The following is an 18,955-nucleotide window of genomic DNA, read 5'->3' on the forward strand; positions in this document are numbered from 1 at the left end:
AGCATTACTGAACACAACCACAGCGGTAAGACGCTCCTTCATTACTGAACACAACTACAGCGGTAAGACGCTCCTTCATTACTGAACACAACTACAGCATTACTGAACACAACCACAGCGGTAAGACGCTCCTTCATTACTGAACACAACTACAGGATTACTGAACACAACTACAGCAGTAAGACGCTCCTTCATTACTGAACACAACCACAGCGGTAAGACACTCCTTCATTACTGAACACAACTACAGCATTACTGAACACAACTACAGCAGTAAGACGCTCCTTCATTACTGAACACAACTACAGCGGTAAGACGCTCCTTCATTACTGAACACAACCACAGCGGTAAGACGCTCCTTCATTACTGAACACAACTACAGCGGTAAGACGCTCCTTCATTACTGAACACAACTACAGCATTACTGAACACAACTACAGCAGTAAGACGCTCCTTCATTACTGAACACAACTACAGCGGTAAGACACTCCTTCATTACTGAACACAACTACAGCGGTAAGACGCTCCTTCATTACTGAACACAACCACAGCGGTAAGACGCTCCTTCATTACTGAACACAACTACAGCATTACTGAACACAACTACAGCATTACTGAACACAACTACAGCAGTAAGACACTCCTTCATTACTGAACACACCTACAGCATTACTGAACACAACTACAGCAGTAAGACGCGCCTTCATTACTGAACACAACTACAGCGGTAAGACGCTCCTTCATTACTGAACACAACTACAGCGGTAAGACGCTCCTTCATTACTGAACACAACTACAGCATTACTGAACACAACTACAGCAGTAAGACGCTCCTTCATTACTGAACACAACTACAGCATTACTGAACACAACTACAGCATTACTGAACACAACTACAGCAGTAAGACACTCCTTCATTACTGAACACACCTACAGCATTACTGAACACAACTACAGCAGTAAGACGCGCCTTCATTACTGAACACAACTACAGCGGTAAGACGCTCCTTCATTACTGAACACAACTACAGCGGTAAGACGCTCCTTCATTACTGAACACAACTACAGCATTACTGAACACAACTACAGCAGTAAGACGCTCCTTCATTACTGAACACAACTACAGCATTACTGAACACAACTACAGCGGTAAGACACTCCTTCATTACTGAACACAACTACAGCGGTAAGACGCTCCTTCATTACTGAACACAACTACAGCATTACTGAACACAACTACAGCATTACTGAACACAACTACAGCAGTAAGACGCTCCTTCATTACTAAACACAACCACAGCAGTAAGACGCTCCTTCATTACTGAACACAACTACAGCATTACTGAACACAACTACAGCGGTAAGACACTCCTTCATTACTGAACACAACTACAGCGGTAAGACGCTCCTTCATTACTGAACACAACTACAGCATTACTGAACACAACTACAGCATTACTGAACACAACTACAGCATTACTGAACACAACTACAGCGGTAAGACGCTCCTTCATTACTGAACACAACTACAGCATTACTGAACACAACTACAGCAGTAAGACGCGCCTTCATTACTGAACACAACCACAGCGGTAAGACGCTCCTTCATTACTGAACACAACCACAGCGGTAAGACGCTCCTTCATTACTGAACACAACCACAGCGGTAAGACGCTCCTTCATTACTGAACACAACCACAGCGGTAAGACGCTCCTTCATTACTGAACACAACCACAGCGGTAAGACACTCCTTCATTACTGAACACAACTACAGCATTACTGAACACAACTACAGCAGTAAGACGCGCCTTCATTACTGAACACAACTACAGCAGTAAGACGCTCCTTCATTACTGAACACAACCACAGCGGTAAGACGCTCCTTCATTACTGAACACAACCACCGCGGTAAGACGCTCCTTCATTACTGAACACAACCACAGCGGTAAGACGCTCCTTCATTACTGAACACAACCACCGCGGTAAGACGCTCCTTCATTACTGAACACATCTACAGCATGACTGAACACAACCACCGCGGTAAGACGCTCCTTCATTACTGAACACAACCACCGCGGTAAGACGCTCCTTCATTACTGAACACATCTACAGCATGACTGAACACAACCACCGCGGTAAGACGCTCCTTCATTACTGAACACAACCACAGCAGTAAGACGCTCCTTCATTACTGAACACAACCACCGCGGTAAGATGCTTCTTCATTACTGAACACAACCACCGCGGTAAGACGCTCCTTCATTACTGAACACAACTACAGCATTACTGAACACAACCACCGCGGTAAGACGCTCCTTCATTACTGAACACAACTACAGCATTACTGAACACAACCACAGCGGTAAGACGCTCCTTCATTACTGAACACAACTACAGCGGTAAGACGCTCCTTCATTACTGAACACAACTACAGCATTACTGAACACAACCACAGCGGTAAGACGCTCCTTCATTACTGAACACAACTACAGCATTACTGAACACAACTACAGCGGTAAGACGCTCCTTCATTACTGAACACAACTACAGCGGTAAGACGCTCCTTCATTACTGAACACAACTACAGCATTACTGAACACAACTACAGCAGTAAGACGCGCCTTCATTACTGAACACAACCACAGCGGTAAGACGCTCCTTCATTACTGAACACAACCACAGCGGTAAGACGCTCCTTCATTACTGAACACAACCACAGCGGTAAGACGCTCCTTCATTACTGAACACAACCACAGCGGTAAGACGCTCCTTCATTACTGAACACAACTACAGCATTACTGAACACAACTACAGCAGTAAGACGCGCCTTCATTACTGAACACAACCACCGCGGTAAGATGCTTCTTCATTACTGAACACAACCACCGCGGTAAGACGCTCCTTCATTACTGAACACAACTACAGCATTACTGAACACAACCACCGCGGTAAGACGCTCCTTCATTACTGAACACAACTACAGCATTACTGAACACAACCACAGCGGTAAGACGCTCCTTCATTACTGAACACAACTACAGCGGTAAGACGCTCCTTCATTACTGAACACAACTACAGCATTACTGAACACAACCACAGCGGTAAGACGCTCCTTCATTACTGAACACAACTACAGCATTACTGAACACAACTACAGCGGTAAGACGCTCCTTCATTACTGAACACAACTACAGCGGTAAGACGCTCCTTCATTACTGAACACAACTACAGCATTACTGAACACAACTACAGCAGTAAGACGCGCCTTCATTACTGAACACAACCACAGCGGTAAGACGCTCCTTCATTACTGAACACAACCACAGCGGTAAGACGCTCCTTCATTACTGAACACAACCACAGCGGTAAGACGCTCCTTCATTACTGAACACAACCACAGCGGTAAGACGCTCTTTTCAACAAAAAGCTCATTCGAAGACTTGCCAGTACTTCTGGGTATTGATAGTAATGTTGTTCATGGAATCACAGTTGGTTCCTTTGAGAAGGTTCTCATCACTGTACCTCGTTCTGCCCTGCAGCACTTGCTGACAGTTTCTAAAGTCTATTCAATCCTCGTCCTCCGAGCCTGTGGCAGCCCTTTTTCTTTTGGTAGAGCCTGTTTATCTGTTTGATCTCAAGGCGGTACTCAGCCAAGTACTGCTACTTCTACTGTAAAACCACTCAAAGTGCTGCCTCAAAATAATTCCCATGGTTTCTCTTTGTTCCTGTCAGACATCTTGAAGTCAAAAGCAAAAGAACTTTCCAAGGAGGTAAGAGCTTTAGTCCTCCCAGTTTGTGATCAGAGTGTCAATGTTCCACTGACGCTCTACTGGTGGTGTCAGTATTTCATCAGGCCGCCGGCTGAGGGAGACGCTGCTCCTGCACACAACTGGCATGAAGACTTTCAAACCCTGAGGAGTTGCGAGCCGCCTGACTCCTGGGACCTGGACTTCTCGGACACACCCACAACGCCACAAGACCCAGCCCACAAATGCTGGAGAGGAAAAGGTGTTCCGGTCAAGAAGCCGCAAGCTGACTGCAAGCAGGTTCTTTAGCTCCACAAATACACCTTTACTTTGCTATGATGTTGTAGCAGTTGAGCATGCCACCGCCGGGTTCCCCCACAGAGACGCGGAGTCAGAGCTTCCCAAAACCATAGTTTTATTTTAAAGTACAACAAAACTCACACTCAGGCTTTTCAGCCCGTCTCCTGCCTGTCGCCATGAGTGTCTGGCGGCTCCTCCTTTTATGGGCAGAGAGGTGAGGCAGCACAGCTGATTCCCATCAGGGGCTTAACCACCTCTCTGCCACATATGTTTAAAGACGAATAGTTCCAACATGTTGTCTAGCACAATAGTCATTTAGGAATATAGTTAGGAATGGAAAAGTGGGTCTGACTTACAACCGATTCCAATGGATCAATTCCACGGGAATCGTACAGCTTAAATTTGTTCGATTCTTCTTAACGATTCATTTTCCAGCACGATGTCAAGTGGCGTTGCTGTACGTTGCATTAATTTACACTCTGTGACGCAGAGCTCCTTCAACCAGGAGAAAACATGGAGAGGAAGAAGGTCTAAAGTAGGAGACGATAAAGGACTAAATAATACCATAGGGTAATACATGTTCCTCTCACCACGTCCTGAATCCAGAGTCCACAGCCTCTCCCACAGCCACAAGGTCCAGTTAAAAACAAACCAACAAAAGTCTTGGTGCAAATATGTGTGGAGTTTTCATGTTCTCTCTCTCTCCGTGTGCTGGTTCTCCTCCGGTACTCCGGTTTACTCCGATAGTCAAAACAACCTGCACCATGGCTCCCTGAGCTCCACCCCCGGCCTCCATCACCTCCCCAGAGCACCACGCTGTGTGGCTGCTGAAGACGGTCCATTTGGTGAAGACATGTCCTGTCTGAGGACTAATGAGGGACTAATGATAAACGAACTGTGTAGAGAATGTCTGCTCCAAGGAGCCGACAGCGTAGACATATGCTAGTAGATCCTTCACTATATGTGCGAGCCTTTAGTTTTCACACCCTATAGTAAACGATCTACTAGAGTATGTCTACTGTGTAGACATACACAATCTAGTGGAGGTCTACTACTGTAGGTCTATGAATTAGATCATTCTGTGTTAAAAAGCACCAACACAATATGAAAACACAGCATTCCCTGCAGACTGAGAGAACGCGTTCCTCCTCCTACATCACTTCCTCATTCCTCTCCAGGCTCCGCCTCCCAGAGAGGGTTACCTTGTCAACAGTGCAACACATGAGGTGAAGTGTAAATTCCAGGGGGCATCCAATGAAGGCTAATACACGTTTGACAGTTTTTGTTTTTTAAAGGAAAAAATTATAATTCAAGTTTCATGTTTGGAAACATTTTATTTCCTTTTGGTGCAGAAGATTGTGTAAAACTCCTTTTTTTTCCCCATTCAAAAAACATTCAGGAATCGTTAGGAGAATTGATAAGGAATTGGATTGAAAAGCAGAATTGACAATGGCATTGATATTAAAATCTTAATTCCCACCCCTACTTGTGAATGTTCCTTTTGCTGAACAGGACTTTCATTTACTGATCATATGGAAGTGTCCAAGGTGACGACATGCAGTAGAAGCACCCATTTTGATGTCTTTGCTCAGCAAAAGCTGCAAGACGATCCATTCCAACAGATTTGCTTCAGTCCATACTGAAGTCAATCCTGCACTAACTTGAAGTCTTTTTGTGTTTAGTTTTTTGCTGCACGTTGGTCTCCAATGCTCAGATTTAATTACAGCCACATTTTCGTTCCAGAGAAAAGAAAGGAAACCCAAAGCAGAGCAAAATATCAAGTCGGTAAGTACAAAACGTCTCCCAGTAGAACAGACTTGGTAGTAGTAATAGTAATGATTTATTCGGTCAACCAGATAAAAATAAAATAAAATAAAACTGCAAAATGTGATCCTATGATTCTAACAGATGGTGGGCTTGGATTTGCCCATGGAGGTCTTCAGCTCACCAAGGGCTTTTCCTGAAGACCCCGTCCTTAGAAAGCAGCACCTGGAGGACCTTGTGACGAAGATCCACGGCTCCTTCAGTTTCATGCAGGTGGACCTGAGCTGTCTGCAGTCCCACACACATCCAGCACAGAATGACGTGATGGTTTGAGAATGTCGATGCTTTGCTACTGATGAGTATTAACGAGCTGCTGTCCTGTTCAGGAGTCTCTGCTTGATGGTGAGAGCTCTCCCACTAATGGCCACCACAGACACAAGAGATGGCCTTCTGGATCTCCCTCTGCTCTTGGTAACTTAGAATCAGTTGTGCAAGTTACAGAAAAAAGTGCCTGATTGGAAAAGAAACAAACTAGTCATTTAAGAAAGTCACTCTTGCATCACTTAGGGTTAGGGTTATTTTCGCCTTAATTTCTGACTGCCCAGAAAGTTGCATCAAATGATTTCAGTTTAAACAATGGAGCTTTCACATGTAATCTTCTATGGACATCTTCTGACAACCACTGCTCATATTCAAAGGAACCTTTGACTTGAATCAACTATGGTGCATAGATATCTGTGGCATTGAACAAGCTGGAACTTAATCATGTGCTTGGCGCTTGCTGTCATGTTTGGATTTTGCTTGAAGTCAACAATGAATTCATGAATGCTTAAACTTAATGAATGACTCGGTCACTAGAAAGAATCTGCATGCCTAACTGCTGTTATTCACCTATGGCATTGAGGTGCGTAGAGCACTTCAGTTCAGTCGTTTGTAGAGCTGAGCAAATACTTTTGGCATTATGGTGTATTTTTGTCTTGGCATGTAAATGTATTTTTGCAAATGTTTTTTTTTTTTATTTCATGAATGCTATTCTGTAACCTTTTTTTGGTCCGTTTCCTCCCCAACTAACCAGCTCAACCGGGGAAGAGCCCGGCAGAGGTCCAGCCGGGGAAGAGCCCGGCGGAGGTCCAGCCGGGGAAGAGCCCGGCGGAGGTCCAGCCGGGGAAGAGCCCGGCGGAGGTCCAGCCGGGGAAGAGCCCGGCGGGGGTGCAGCCGGGGAAGAGCCCGGCGGGGGTGCAGCCGGTGAAGAGCCCGGCGGGGGTGCAGCCGGTGAAGAGCCCGGCGGGGGTGCAGCCGGGGAAGAGCCCGGCGGGGGTGCAGCCGGTGAAGAGCCCGGCGGGGGTGCAGCCGGTGAAGAGCCCGGCGGGGGTGCAGCCGGTGAAGAGCCCGGCGGAGGTGCAGCCGGTGAAGAGCCCGGCGGGGGTGCAGCCGGTGAAGAGCCCGGCGGAGGTGCAGCCGGTGAAGAGCCCGGCGGGGGTGCAGCCGGTGAAGAGCCCGGCGGGGGTGCAGCCGGTGAAGAGCCCGGCGGAGGTGCAGCCGGGGAAGAGCCCGGCGGAGGTCCAGCCCGAGCCTATGCATGTAAGCTCTTAAAGTTTTATGATGAACCTGGTTTTCATTATGAAATTGAACTCTACAATAATTCCTTATTCAGTCCACCCCCCTGCCTGCCAGGCTTTTGGAGCGCAAAGCCAGTTTTGCCAGTGGAGAGCAGGGCCTAGGAACATGTGACCTTAAGCTTCTCCAGAAAGACTTGCCTCATGTAAGGGGCTGGGTAACCGATGCAACATTTCTCCCAAAGTGTAAAGTCATTGAGGACAAGCAAGATCATGTTGTCTCCACAGGAGCCTTTCCGGTTGTCTGCAAGGAAGACGTTTCCTTCTCCCCCACTGTACCGCAGGGAGTCGAACATCTCAATAAATCTGGACATCAAGAGCCGTCCCCAGGTAGATTATGTTTTTCAATAGCTAGCTCACCTTAGTTGTTCTGAAGTATGGCTGGCAGGCCTCTCTTGTGAATGACACCCTGGGCTCATATTACCTGGATCATCCAAAGTTGGGAAGATTTCTACCAGTAAACTTTGCTTCATCCTCCCTAGACACCAGTCTATGAATCGGAGAAGCTGTCTCCTTGTAATGGAGTGGAATCCTGCTCCTCCACACCGCCTCAGGGCCAAACGTTTTCTACTTCACCGTCCAGGAGATCTCTGACCTCCACACGGTTTCAAACCATTCAGTCAGTAAGTTCATTTAGTCTATCGTCCTGGCTCCTTCAAGGTTATGGTCAATGTGACCTTGTTCACCTCACTTCCTTGTGGTCTTATTATTAGTTATGTAAATACATACAGTATGAGAAAAAACAGACTGAATGGTATCTATTGATTTGCATGTTAGGCTAAACCTTTGAACCTTATGTGAATACTGGGATAAGTTGAACAGATATCCACAGGGTATTCCTGTAATGCAGCTACAAGACAGCCACCAGGTGGATAACCACATTAATTCTTAAAGGCGTGTACACAGGACTCTATTGTACCTGTTGATTAAGTGTTGTCTGCACTTACTGGGGTCTTATGGCATTGGAAACCACACAAGTGAGAAGACTGATTTACAAATGTTTGTCATTTTCTGCTTTCTGTAGGTCTTCAATGTGAATGCTGCCATACCAACAAAGCTGAAAAGCAAATCTGACTCTGTGTTCTCTGAGCCAAAAAACACTGTTGGTACTCAAACACCACCAGAGTTTGCACCTTCAGAAGATGAGCCACAGTCCGGTATGCTTATTGTAACATGTTATTAACTCTTCTACCTGACCAGCCAGATGTTTAACAGTCTGAGATGTTTGTCTTGCCATATAATTTGTAGTGTACCAGACGGATTACTTGGAGGATAACAGTGGACAGGTCATCCTCTCTCCTGGCCAGTTGAGTGGGAGGAGTCGATCGGATCAGCTCTACTACATGAGAGGATCAATGAGAGGTATGGCGCTTCGTGGCAAGGAACTGGCACAAAGGTGTCTCTCCTCTATCTGAAGCTTTTTCTGTCTTTTCTACTATTTTTTGTTCAACTTGTTCATCTTTGCACAGATCTGTCCTCACTTGGTTAATGATAAACCTGAATTGAATGTCATTAAGCCTTTTTTGAAACTTGTTCCTGCACCCTAGGAGGACCCTATACACCACAGGCTGTAGGAGACACAGGCGCTCTCCTCTATCCTGCAAGAGTAAGCTCGTTTGGATCGTTTCTTTTTTCACTGAATTGTTCGTTTTTCCTTGCAAAAACAGTAGAAAGTCCAAAGAATTCATTCCATTTTAATGAATAAGATCATTGGGATAGCACATGTTAACTTTTCGATGCACTCCTTGGTTCTCACTGCCTGCTAGCAGGATGCTCTGAAATGTTACTGAGCAGGAGGACTATTGCAACAACACATCATCAGCAGGGTAAAACGAACCTGTCTCACCACAGTCTAAACCCAGCTCACGTTCCCTATTAGTGGGTGAACAATCCAACGCTTGGTGAATTCTGCTTCACAATGATGGGAAGAGCCGACATCATGGCTTTTTTACAAGCAAGATGTTGACATCAAATATGTTTGGTGTATTTCAGTACCCTTATGAGCTGAATAATGGAACCCTTGAATATAGTTGGTAACGGGTCTGTGGTGTGCTTTTCAGCAAATTATGATAATTTATCCCGCACTTGAGGTTAATCCTGGATTTCAAGAGCAATTAAATCATAAGCAAGGAAGCAGAACTCTTGGTGTTGTGTGTCTTCTGGATGCCACTGTTGAATTCTGCCTAACCCCACCATCTGCAAAACAAAGGTCGACTTTCGGTTGGAACCATATTCATTTCACAAGTATGAATGTCAAGTTGTGCGTTTGCATTGTTGGTGATGCCTGTTTCACTGTCTCTCTGCACTGGCTGATTTCTGTGTGAAACCAGAGCAGTTTCCAGGATAGTGAATTGAAGCATTGCCTTCGTATTCTGTGTATTGACAGATGTCAGTTATTTGGTGAGAGAAGACCCCTTTGCCAAGTACAGATTGCTTGCATTTTTTGAAAGGGCTAAAGGTCCCACCTGTCAGGATTGGAGAAGACCCTCTAGAACAGGGGTGTCCAGCTCTGGTCCTGGAGGCCCGAGCCCTGCATGTTTTCCATGTCTCTTTGCTTCAACACAGCTTATTGCAGTGAGCGGCTCGTTATCAGTCTTTCTGTTGAACTTAGGGATGGCATCATCACGACATTCGGGCGTGTTGAAGAAGATAGACATGGAAACCATGCAGGGCTTGGCCCTCCAGGACCAGAATTTGACACCCCTGCTCTAGAACTTGGCAACACTGATGACTTACTTTTATCATTGGACAATCGGTCTCGGTAAGAAGACTGCACAGGTGAAGCAAAGAATGTTGTAAGAAGCCCTTGGTTGTCAGTTTCATATCGGGATGTCATCAATGCTGTGGTAGCCCAGACTGCTTCCTCACCACCAACAAAACTCGGTACCAAGTAATTATGTCTGTCCTACCTGTACTGTCTCCTTTGGCTCCTGCTGCTACTCAAGGTGGAATGCTGAAATATCCCTGTTTGGTTTCAGCCTGAAGTTGCAAAGTCCCACTGCGGCGCAACATAAATCGGTGGTTTAGAAGTTCACTGAAGGGCTCAACCTTCCCTCTTGATGTCTTCAAGTGTCTGTAGCAAAACCCCATCTCTCATTTCATTTTTTTAAATGTATTATTCATTTCAGGCATGTAACATTTAATACATTTTGTGTAATCAAACATATCCAATATTTCTATACACACATGCATCAAAAAATATATACACCATTTGATGTTAATAAATAAATAAATAATTATATCTTATGAAACTATAGTTATACAAAAAAAGATATAATCTACGTTTAATTAGACCCACACATACTTATCAACATAAAGTACATACACATCTCATATATCTGATTAGCATGCCTGAAAAGGTCTTGGAAGAAGTTAACTTACCAAATACTACCCCTTCTCCAATATTTAAGTTATATATTAGAATTATCTTTCTGTATTAAAAGTAGCATTTTATATGTTAATATAACTGTAAGAATGTTATCTAATATCAGACTTTTATATCCACACAGACACTCTTGTCCATAAACACAAAATGTCAAGTTTGCATTCCTATACATTGATTCACACAGTGCTCCCCTTCTCAATATGCCTGGAAACACCCAAAACATATATATATAATTAGATCTACAATCATCCCTGTATAATCCCGTTTGCAGTGTAAGACACCCTATAGTTTCTTCACCGTTCTTCATACATGTATTTGGTTAATATCTTAAGTTTGGGCCTTTTTTTTTTTTTTTTTTTTTAAACCGTCTCATGCTTGGACATTGTTTCAGGTTTTGACTGAGTTTGTTCCAAATCCTCCTCCACTGACTGAAGAGCGCCGCCTACTCACTGTAGCTCCTCCTACGCACTGTAGCTCCTCCCTCCACTGACTGAAGAGCTCCTCCTACTCACTGGAGCTCCTCCCTCCACTGACTGAAGAGCTCCTCCTACTCACTGGAGCTCCTCCCTCCACTGACTGAAGAGCTCCTCCTACTCACTGGAGCTCCTCCCTCCACTGACTGAAGAGCTCCTCCTACTCACTGGAGCTCCTCCCTCCACTGACTGAAGAGCTCCTCTTGAGACTGCAGACCCAAACCCTCTCTATCAGTAAAAAGATTCTGTATGTAGTCTGGTGGTTGCTTATTCCCGCATTAATTTGGCAGTTTCGAATTCTACCAGATTTGGGAGTTTTAGTCGGCCGGAATGAATAAATAAGGTGTTAGTGTGTTCCAGGAAATCTGCCTTATGAAGCAGTCTGATGGTTCTTTTCTGGAGTGTGCTCAACCGTCGGAGTGAGGGGTTGTAGGGGTTGCCCCACACTTCCACACTAATTCAAATAAGGCAGTTCTCTAGATTTTATTAGGAGCCAGTTTTGTATTTGTACCACAGACAGAATTGAATCTTGCAGAGATTTCATGATAATTTTTCTCTTGAGCAAAATGTTGGGCTTCTTCTATTTGTGAAAGCATTTATTCTTCAGAGCTCTGATTCTTTCCCTGTTCAAGCTCTTGTTTTAAAAGGCCAGCTCGCCGACAACGGCATCAAAACAATGAGCAGCAGCTCCTCCGGGCTGTCAGCAGGCGATTCACGCCTCCGTGAAGCTGCGTCCTACTCCACACTAAACTCCCTGGAAATAGTCCCAATCATTTGTGTTGTGTTCGAGCTGGAAGCGCTGCTGTTTGTGCTGCGTTGCTACGGAATATCCCCAGGGATTAATGAAGGGATCCTGAGGTTCTAAAGATAGAACTAGTTTATTATGAGATGATGACGTCACGCTGACCCCCACATTGTCCACATGGAACAAAAATAGTTTTTACTGCTTCCTTTTTTGACCTGATAGTGACCTCAGGGGGCCTTTTGAGAGAATATGTGTATACATTAATACATTTCATACTTGACTGGAGAGAGGAGTTTATTACAGCCTCTTATAAAATCAACAATAATGATATTAAAGCAAACAGAGCTCTGCTATCGGAAAAGTATCAGTATGGACAGATATCCAAATTCTGGTCTAGGGATCGGATCGGAAGTGAAAACACGTGGATCGGTGCTTCTCTACTTTTCCTATCTAAAGAATCAACATTGAAGGTGAAACCCTTGTTTTGTTTTTGTCTAAAAGAAAAAAAAATCTCTTGAAGAATTCCAGAGCTGACTTTTAATGAAGCACATTAGCATTTAGAAGTTTCCCAAAGACTCTGAAAGCAGTTTTATTCTATCAGTTTTTAGAGCCATCAATTTCAAATCTACAGTTTGTACAGATAGCTTAAAAAGAAGAAAAGTCTGAGAATTCAGCGTTTATAAATGGATTGTCTGCTTTGACACAGATCATTTAGACTTTCTGTTGTGCTTCACGCTGTTTCGGCAAGGCAGATTTATTTATAGAGCATCATTCAGACGGGGTAATTCACAATGCTTTATAAAGAAATAAAAGAAATGCAGTCATTTCTATGATGACTATCTCTCTCCTGATCTGATTCAGAAGCTTGGTAATCATATTGGACTATGACAACATATGATCCAAAACTGAGAATACGGTTTATAAATCAAATGGGAGCTTTTCCTTCCTGCAGTTGCTTCCAGTTGCTCGTGTGAAATTGTTGGGGTTTTCTCTGTAAAAGCACCTTGAAATTGCTGCATTTTGTGTTTCTTAAATGGAAATAAATTGACATGAAAAACATTAGAAAAGAGAAACTGATCAATGCTTGTCATTTCACAAGGATGGACTATTCTGATGCTTGACAGAATATTAACTTTGCCACTGCTAGGATTCTAGAACTGATCTTATGTTTTGTTGTCTGCCTGCTTCCAGCCCCCCCCCCCCCCCCCCCCCCCCCCCCCCACGCACGCACGCACGCACGCACGCACGCACGCACACCAAAAAAAGTATTCTGACATTTAAAAAGCAAGAAATGGATTCCAATAGTTGGATTGAAATGAGGTGGAAGTGGGTTTCGTCTGTAGGTTCTTTCTATGTTAAAGTGCCTCTGGTCTTTTCCCAGGATCAGGCGTATGAACAAGATTACAGAAGAGGAGGGAGACATCATTCTGGTGGTAAGACAAATCTTACTAAGCTGTGAAATTTAAGAAATTAAGTATGCAAAGAAGAGCATTGTGGCACAGCAGCTCCCCATCCATGAGCTTCTGCAATCCAGTCAATGACTTTCCATCGGATCGGCAAGCCGACTCCGGATCCATGAGCTTCTGTAATCCAGTCCATGACTTCCCAGTGGATCAGCTAACTCTCAGCCTCCAGGTCTGTGAGATGTGTAATCCAGTCCATGTCTGAATCAGATGGTATGACACCATGGCGTGACGTCACATCATGTGACTCACATGTAAACAGGAAGCTGAGCAGACCGGCTTGAACCGGTTTCCCACTGAACAGAAACTTTGGGAGCCACTGCGTATATCGATTTTAACCTCTGTGCTACATTAAAATACTGGTGAATGTTGGGTTGAAAATAAGAATAATAAACAAAACCTCATCTCTAGAATTAACTGAACATATCTAAGTAAATGAATGTACAGATGAGGACTTGAACCTTCGTATCCCTGCATGGAAGGTAAACGTGCATTTACACATCGGCACGATGAGTTATGAATATCATTTTCCCTTCATTCGTGGCACATTACTGACATTCTTTATGTGACCTAATGCATCTGAATATAGTTCTTAAATGGGCGTGACACTCTTGATATTCATGGGGCATGTTTTTGGCTGCCAAAAAATCTTCCAAGAATATCAAGAATCGCCTGGATTTTTCAAGAGTGTGTGGCTGCAGTACCTCCACTGCCAGACAGGAGGTGCTCATTCAAAATAAAATGCAACAGAATGAAATACCGAAATGCTCGTGGAAAATTCAGAATGTATTAATTAATCAACAACGCAGCATTAAAAACTACTTTCTTGAATGTAGTTCAGTATATATCGTTTTTGCCTTTTATCTATATAGCACATGTAGCCTGAGTGTTTAAGATAATAAATGATTGTATATTATACTATTTCTGAATGTATAATTTACGATCATTTATGGCCACAAATGATCATATGATATTGTGTTGTGTATTTCGAACATGCACAAAATCAAATAACAGTTCATAATAGAAGATATCTCACCAAACAAAGAGAAGAAAGAAGTATAACTTATCAAATCCCCCCCCCCCCCCTATAAATACTAGCATGTTTATTTTTTATTGTATAAATGTGGGCGATATGTACAGTATCTCACAAAAGTGAGTACGCCCCTCACACTTCTGTAAATATTAAATTCTATCTTTTGATGAGACACTGAGGAGACACTTTTCTTCAGTGTCCCATCGAAAGATATAAACCTTCACAGAAATGTGAGGGTGTACTCACTACCTTCTGGTATCTAGGGCTCAAGTATGTTTATATTATAACTCAGCTTGAGTTAAAGCTCTTTTTCTGAAAATGACTTATTTTATAAGCCAACATGTCATACCTATTGTTGTAAAGTGTTCTACCATGTGATACTTAGGATTTACTTTCAGTTATCATTTAAACTGTACATACTATTACTTTAACGTGCATTGCTCCATTTTCCATTTGATCTTTTCTTTTGTCTTATTCTGTGTTAGTGGCCATTATTCATTTCTTATTAGGTCTTAATTCTTCTTCTGTTTCGGTGCTTGTTCTGCTGGATCACATAGATTTACACCTGGGGAATGTCACTAGATCTACTACTATAGCTCTGAGATGTCTACGGTACAATTGAATTGAAATATAAAGTACTCCAAAAAGGAAATATACGAAGGAGAAAACACAAAAAGTCAAGACTATTTTATTATTCTTTACTCAGTAATCTGTGTGGCATTCGCAATGTCCCTGATAATGTCTTGTCAACGATTTCTTAACAAAATGTCCACATGTCCAATATTATAGAGAACAAATTTAAATGGCTCAAAGTGATTCATTTTCAGGAAGGGCCTGTTCCTGCTCCCCCATGTCCAGTACTGAAGGGCCTGTTCCTGCTCCCCCATGTCCAGTACTGAAGGCCTGTTCCTGCTCCCCCATGTCCAGTACTGAAGGGCCTGTTCCTGCTCCCCCATGTCCAGTACTGAAGGCCTGTTCCTGCTCCCCCATGTCCAGTACTGAAGGGCCTGTTCCTGCTCCCCCATGTCCAGTACTGAAGGGCCTGTTCCTGCTCCCCCATGTCCAGTACTGAAGGCCTGTTCCTGCTCCCCCATGTCCAGTACTGAAGGGCCGTTCCTGCTCCCCCATGTCCAGTACTGAAGGGCCTGTTCCTGCTCCCCCATGTCCAGTACTGAAGGGCCTGTTCCTGCTCCCCCATGTCCAGTACTGAAGGGCCTGTTCCTGCTCCCCCATGTCCAGTACTGAAGGCAGGTCAACTCGGCCAGTACCTTGGTGCATGTTCGCCTGAACCCACTTTGCTGCAGGTCTGCAGTCACCAACAATCCTTGATTCACACGTGTCCTCTGGGAAGGGTCAGGGGCTCCGATGGAAAACAAGAGTGTATGATTGGCGGCTGAATAGGAGCACTCCTTTTGGGAAACGACCAATTTCAACTTGAATCGAGCTGGTCAAATCATACAGCGTAGACATATTCTAGTTGGTCCGAATCTACGATATAGTTACTTTGACTACACCATAGACATACTATGTACTAAGTAGATCATTCTACTATATCACTATATCTGCAACAATCTATTCTGCTACCTCCAGCATGCTTCACTTTGAAGTAATGGTGGTGACGGCATGATGATGGTAAATGGACTTCACTTATGGCGCTTTTCCGCCGTGTGAGCAGCCCCCAAAGCGCTTTACATGGTTCATCAGATTCAACCAATCACAGACACGTTCACACACCATTGGAGGCGCTGTCACTCCAAAGGTTCATTGTCTTGCCCAAGGACACTAAGGCACTCAGGCAGGCAGAGATGGGAATCAAACCTGAAACCTTCCGATTGGGACACGACCACTCTATCAACCAAGCTATGATGGGAGTGGTGATGAGATGATGCTGCCTGTGGTGACTGAGTGAGTCACATATGGTAACCCCGATGCTGACCGGCATAGCATCCATATTTACTTATTCAGCATGTTTGGTGTAATGTCACACCATTTTCTGTACCTGCGCTCTGGGTTCTGACACTGTATGCTCCAATCACGTTCACATGGCAGTCTAATAGGGGTCACCTTTAAATTGTTGTTTGAACGACCGCGCAAAGAATCGGATCCCAGCAAGAAATGCGACCTGAGCATCATGACCTGCAGTGTGAAAGGAGCCTGGCGTGGCTCCTCACTGCAGCCATCTAACCAATAGTGTCCTTAATGATGCTCATACTGTCCTTAACCGTTTTATCTCTGCAGCGAACTGGAATGACTCTTCCCAGATGAGCAGCCCAGACCGGGATGGAGTCTTCACAATTTTGGACTCTGGGCTTGGGGATTCCATGTCTGTCTCAACTGTGGAGGTTCCACTCACTCCCCATAGCCACAATCAACACACAAACCTGCTTTCCATGCAGCTGTACCCGCTCTCTCAGCCCATGCGTGTGGCCTTTACTGCCTCTCGGACAGTGAACTTTGCCCCCGGTAACCTTGACCAGCCCATTGTTTTTGATCAGCTGCACAGCAACCTCGGGGGTATGTATGACGCGCACATTGGTCGCTTCACCTGCCCAGTGAATGGAACCTACGTTTTCATCTTTCACATCCTAAAGCTGGCCGTCAATGTGCCGCTCTATATCAACCTGATGCGCAATGAGGAAGTGATGGTGTCAGCATATGCAAATGATGGAGCCCCAGATCACGAGACTGCCAGCAACCATGCCATCCTGCCTCTCTTTCAAGGAGATCAGGTGTGGCTCAGGTTGCATCGTGGTGCCATTTATGGCAGCACCTGGAAGTACAGTACGTTCTCTGGCTTCCTGCTGTACCAGGACTGAGCAATCCTCTCCTCCCAGTGTGGACGATTTGCTTTGCACTAAATGGTGACTCAACTCGCATTTCAATTTGGTGGTTAGGCTTCATGCCAGTGTCTTTTAAACCATTGAAGTTTGTTGTAACATAAAGCTTTATCAATAGCCAAATGTTGTGCTCTACATTCACAGCCATGAAGTACATTTAAATGGGTGAGGGGTGGGCACTACAAGTACTGGACAAAACTGGATGTTCTTGATTCCCCTAATGGTTAATGGTGGTTTTCTCATGACTGATTGTGACTGCAGAGCAATTTTTGGCAAGGTGACAAGTTCTAGACCCAATTCTACCCTAGCCTGCTCCACTCATAAATGGATGTCTAACTGCCCCTTGTAGACGAGGCTACTGAGCTCTAATGGCTTCACTCACTTCTCTCCATGTGAAGCCGAAAGGCGACAGATTGTTCTTGGTGGTGGGTGTGGTGTTAAACACTTGATGCCAAATTGTTGCACTAGCAGACTGGAGGGATGGAATTGATCCCTTGATGTGCTGAAATAAAAGATGAGCAGTGAAATATAGGTTTCTTGTCTCTTTATTGCAATTAACTTTTAAAATCATACCCGTGAGCCCAACTTCACGAGGTCATCAGGAAACATTTCGGCACCAAGTTGTTGGACGTTGAGCAAAAGGAAATAATTTGCCAGGTTTGTACCTCATGTCTGCACCCCATGGCAACACAACCAATTTAAAGAGGCCATATCAGGCAAAATTCACTTTCTAATCATTTCAAATATTTTTTCCCCACCTCTTTTCAAATCGGGTGATTGAGAAGGGCCCTTGAGTCTGAAAGTTGGCACATTTATTGTACCTGCTGTCCCAATGCACATATTGAATTTCAGCAATGTAGCTCAATTCGTTCTTTTGAAATATGAAAAAAGTTTTTGAAGAATCCGTTTATTCTCCCATTTATTTAACTTTATGGTTTAGCAAATTCAATAAGGATATATCCAAGTAAGAAGAAACGGTAGACCTAATGCATCTTCTGTTACTTTATTCAAGTTAGAAACCAGAAAGTTGGACTGAATGTTGTTATGATGGCCGGTGACCGGCTGGAACCTTCACACTCAGTGGGTTCATGTTGACAAGTTGCTCCTCGGGTAACTGGATCAGCGACCCAACACTTTTGGGAAATGTGGGTAAGAGAGTTCAAGATCATAACACTTCAGTTGGGGTGTTTAGGGCAGATGTTATTCTAATCCTAGACAGGATTACCTTTTAACTTGGATCCTAAATACCAAGTATGGTACAACTAAATAATTTCTAGTTGGAATGATAGGGGGATGAGAGAAGTGGTGGAAATCAGGCAAGTTAAGGAAGGATGAGCCACTTAAATCTCACATAATTGTTCTACAAGAAACCCTTTGGGAGATGTGGAAACTGACAGAATACATCTAATGACCATGCTGGAGGAGAGTACTCCTACTCATACATAAACCCTTAATGTTTCACATTTCTATTGTGATTCGTGACCAAACTGGAAGATTCATTGTTGTTCAAGGAAACAGATTTCTTCCTCACTCTGCCCCCTCTTCCTCACTCCATCTACTCTACCGGGTGCTTATACTACCGAAGAGTTTTA

At 44.2% G+C, this 18,955-nt stretch overlaps 1 protein-coding gene across 1 annotated transcript in view; it reads left to right on the forward strand.

The window, feature by feature from the left end:
• Positions 1-17,887, forward strand: part of caprin2 (caprin family member 2) — a 35,083-nt gene extending 17,196 nt beyond the window's left edge. The window contains exons 8-20 of the mRNA XM_080491602.1: positions 3,734-3,771; positions 3,844-4,047; positions 5,791-5,832; positions 5,956-6,084; positions 6,198-6,282; positions 6,887-7,392; positions 7,656-7,757; positions 7,910-8,050; positions 8,452-8,584; positions 8,676-8,789; positions 8,975-9,033; positions 13,412-13,463; positions 16,765-17,887. Of these exons, the coding sequence (XP_080347728.1) occupies positions 3,734-3,771; positions 3,844-4,047; positions 5,791-5,832; positions 5,956-6,084; positions 6,198-6,282; positions 6,887-7,392; positions 7,656-7,757; positions 7,910-8,050; positions 8,452-8,584; positions 8,676-8,789; positions 8,975-9,033; positions 13,412-13,463; positions 16,765-17,342 (2,183 nt within the window). The 3' untranslated portion in view covers positions 17,343-17,887. The remainder of the gene's footprint in view (positions 1-3,733; positions 3,772-3,843; positions 4,048-5,790; positions 5,833-5,955; positions 6,085-6,197; positions 6,283-6,886; positions 7,393-7,655; positions 7,758-7,909; positions 8,051-8,451; positions 8,585-8,675; positions 8,790-8,974; positions 9,034-13,411; positions 13,464-16,764) is intronic.
• The last annotated feature ends 1,068 nt before the right edge of the window (positions 17,888-18,955 follow it).

This window comes from Lipophrys pholis, assembly GCF_963383615.2.
Source record: "Lipophrys pholis genome assembly, chromosome: 22".
Taxonomy (NCBI): domain Eukaryota; kingdom Metazoa; phylum Chordata; class Actinopteri; order Blenniiformes; family Blenniidae; genus Lipophrys; species Lipophrys pholis.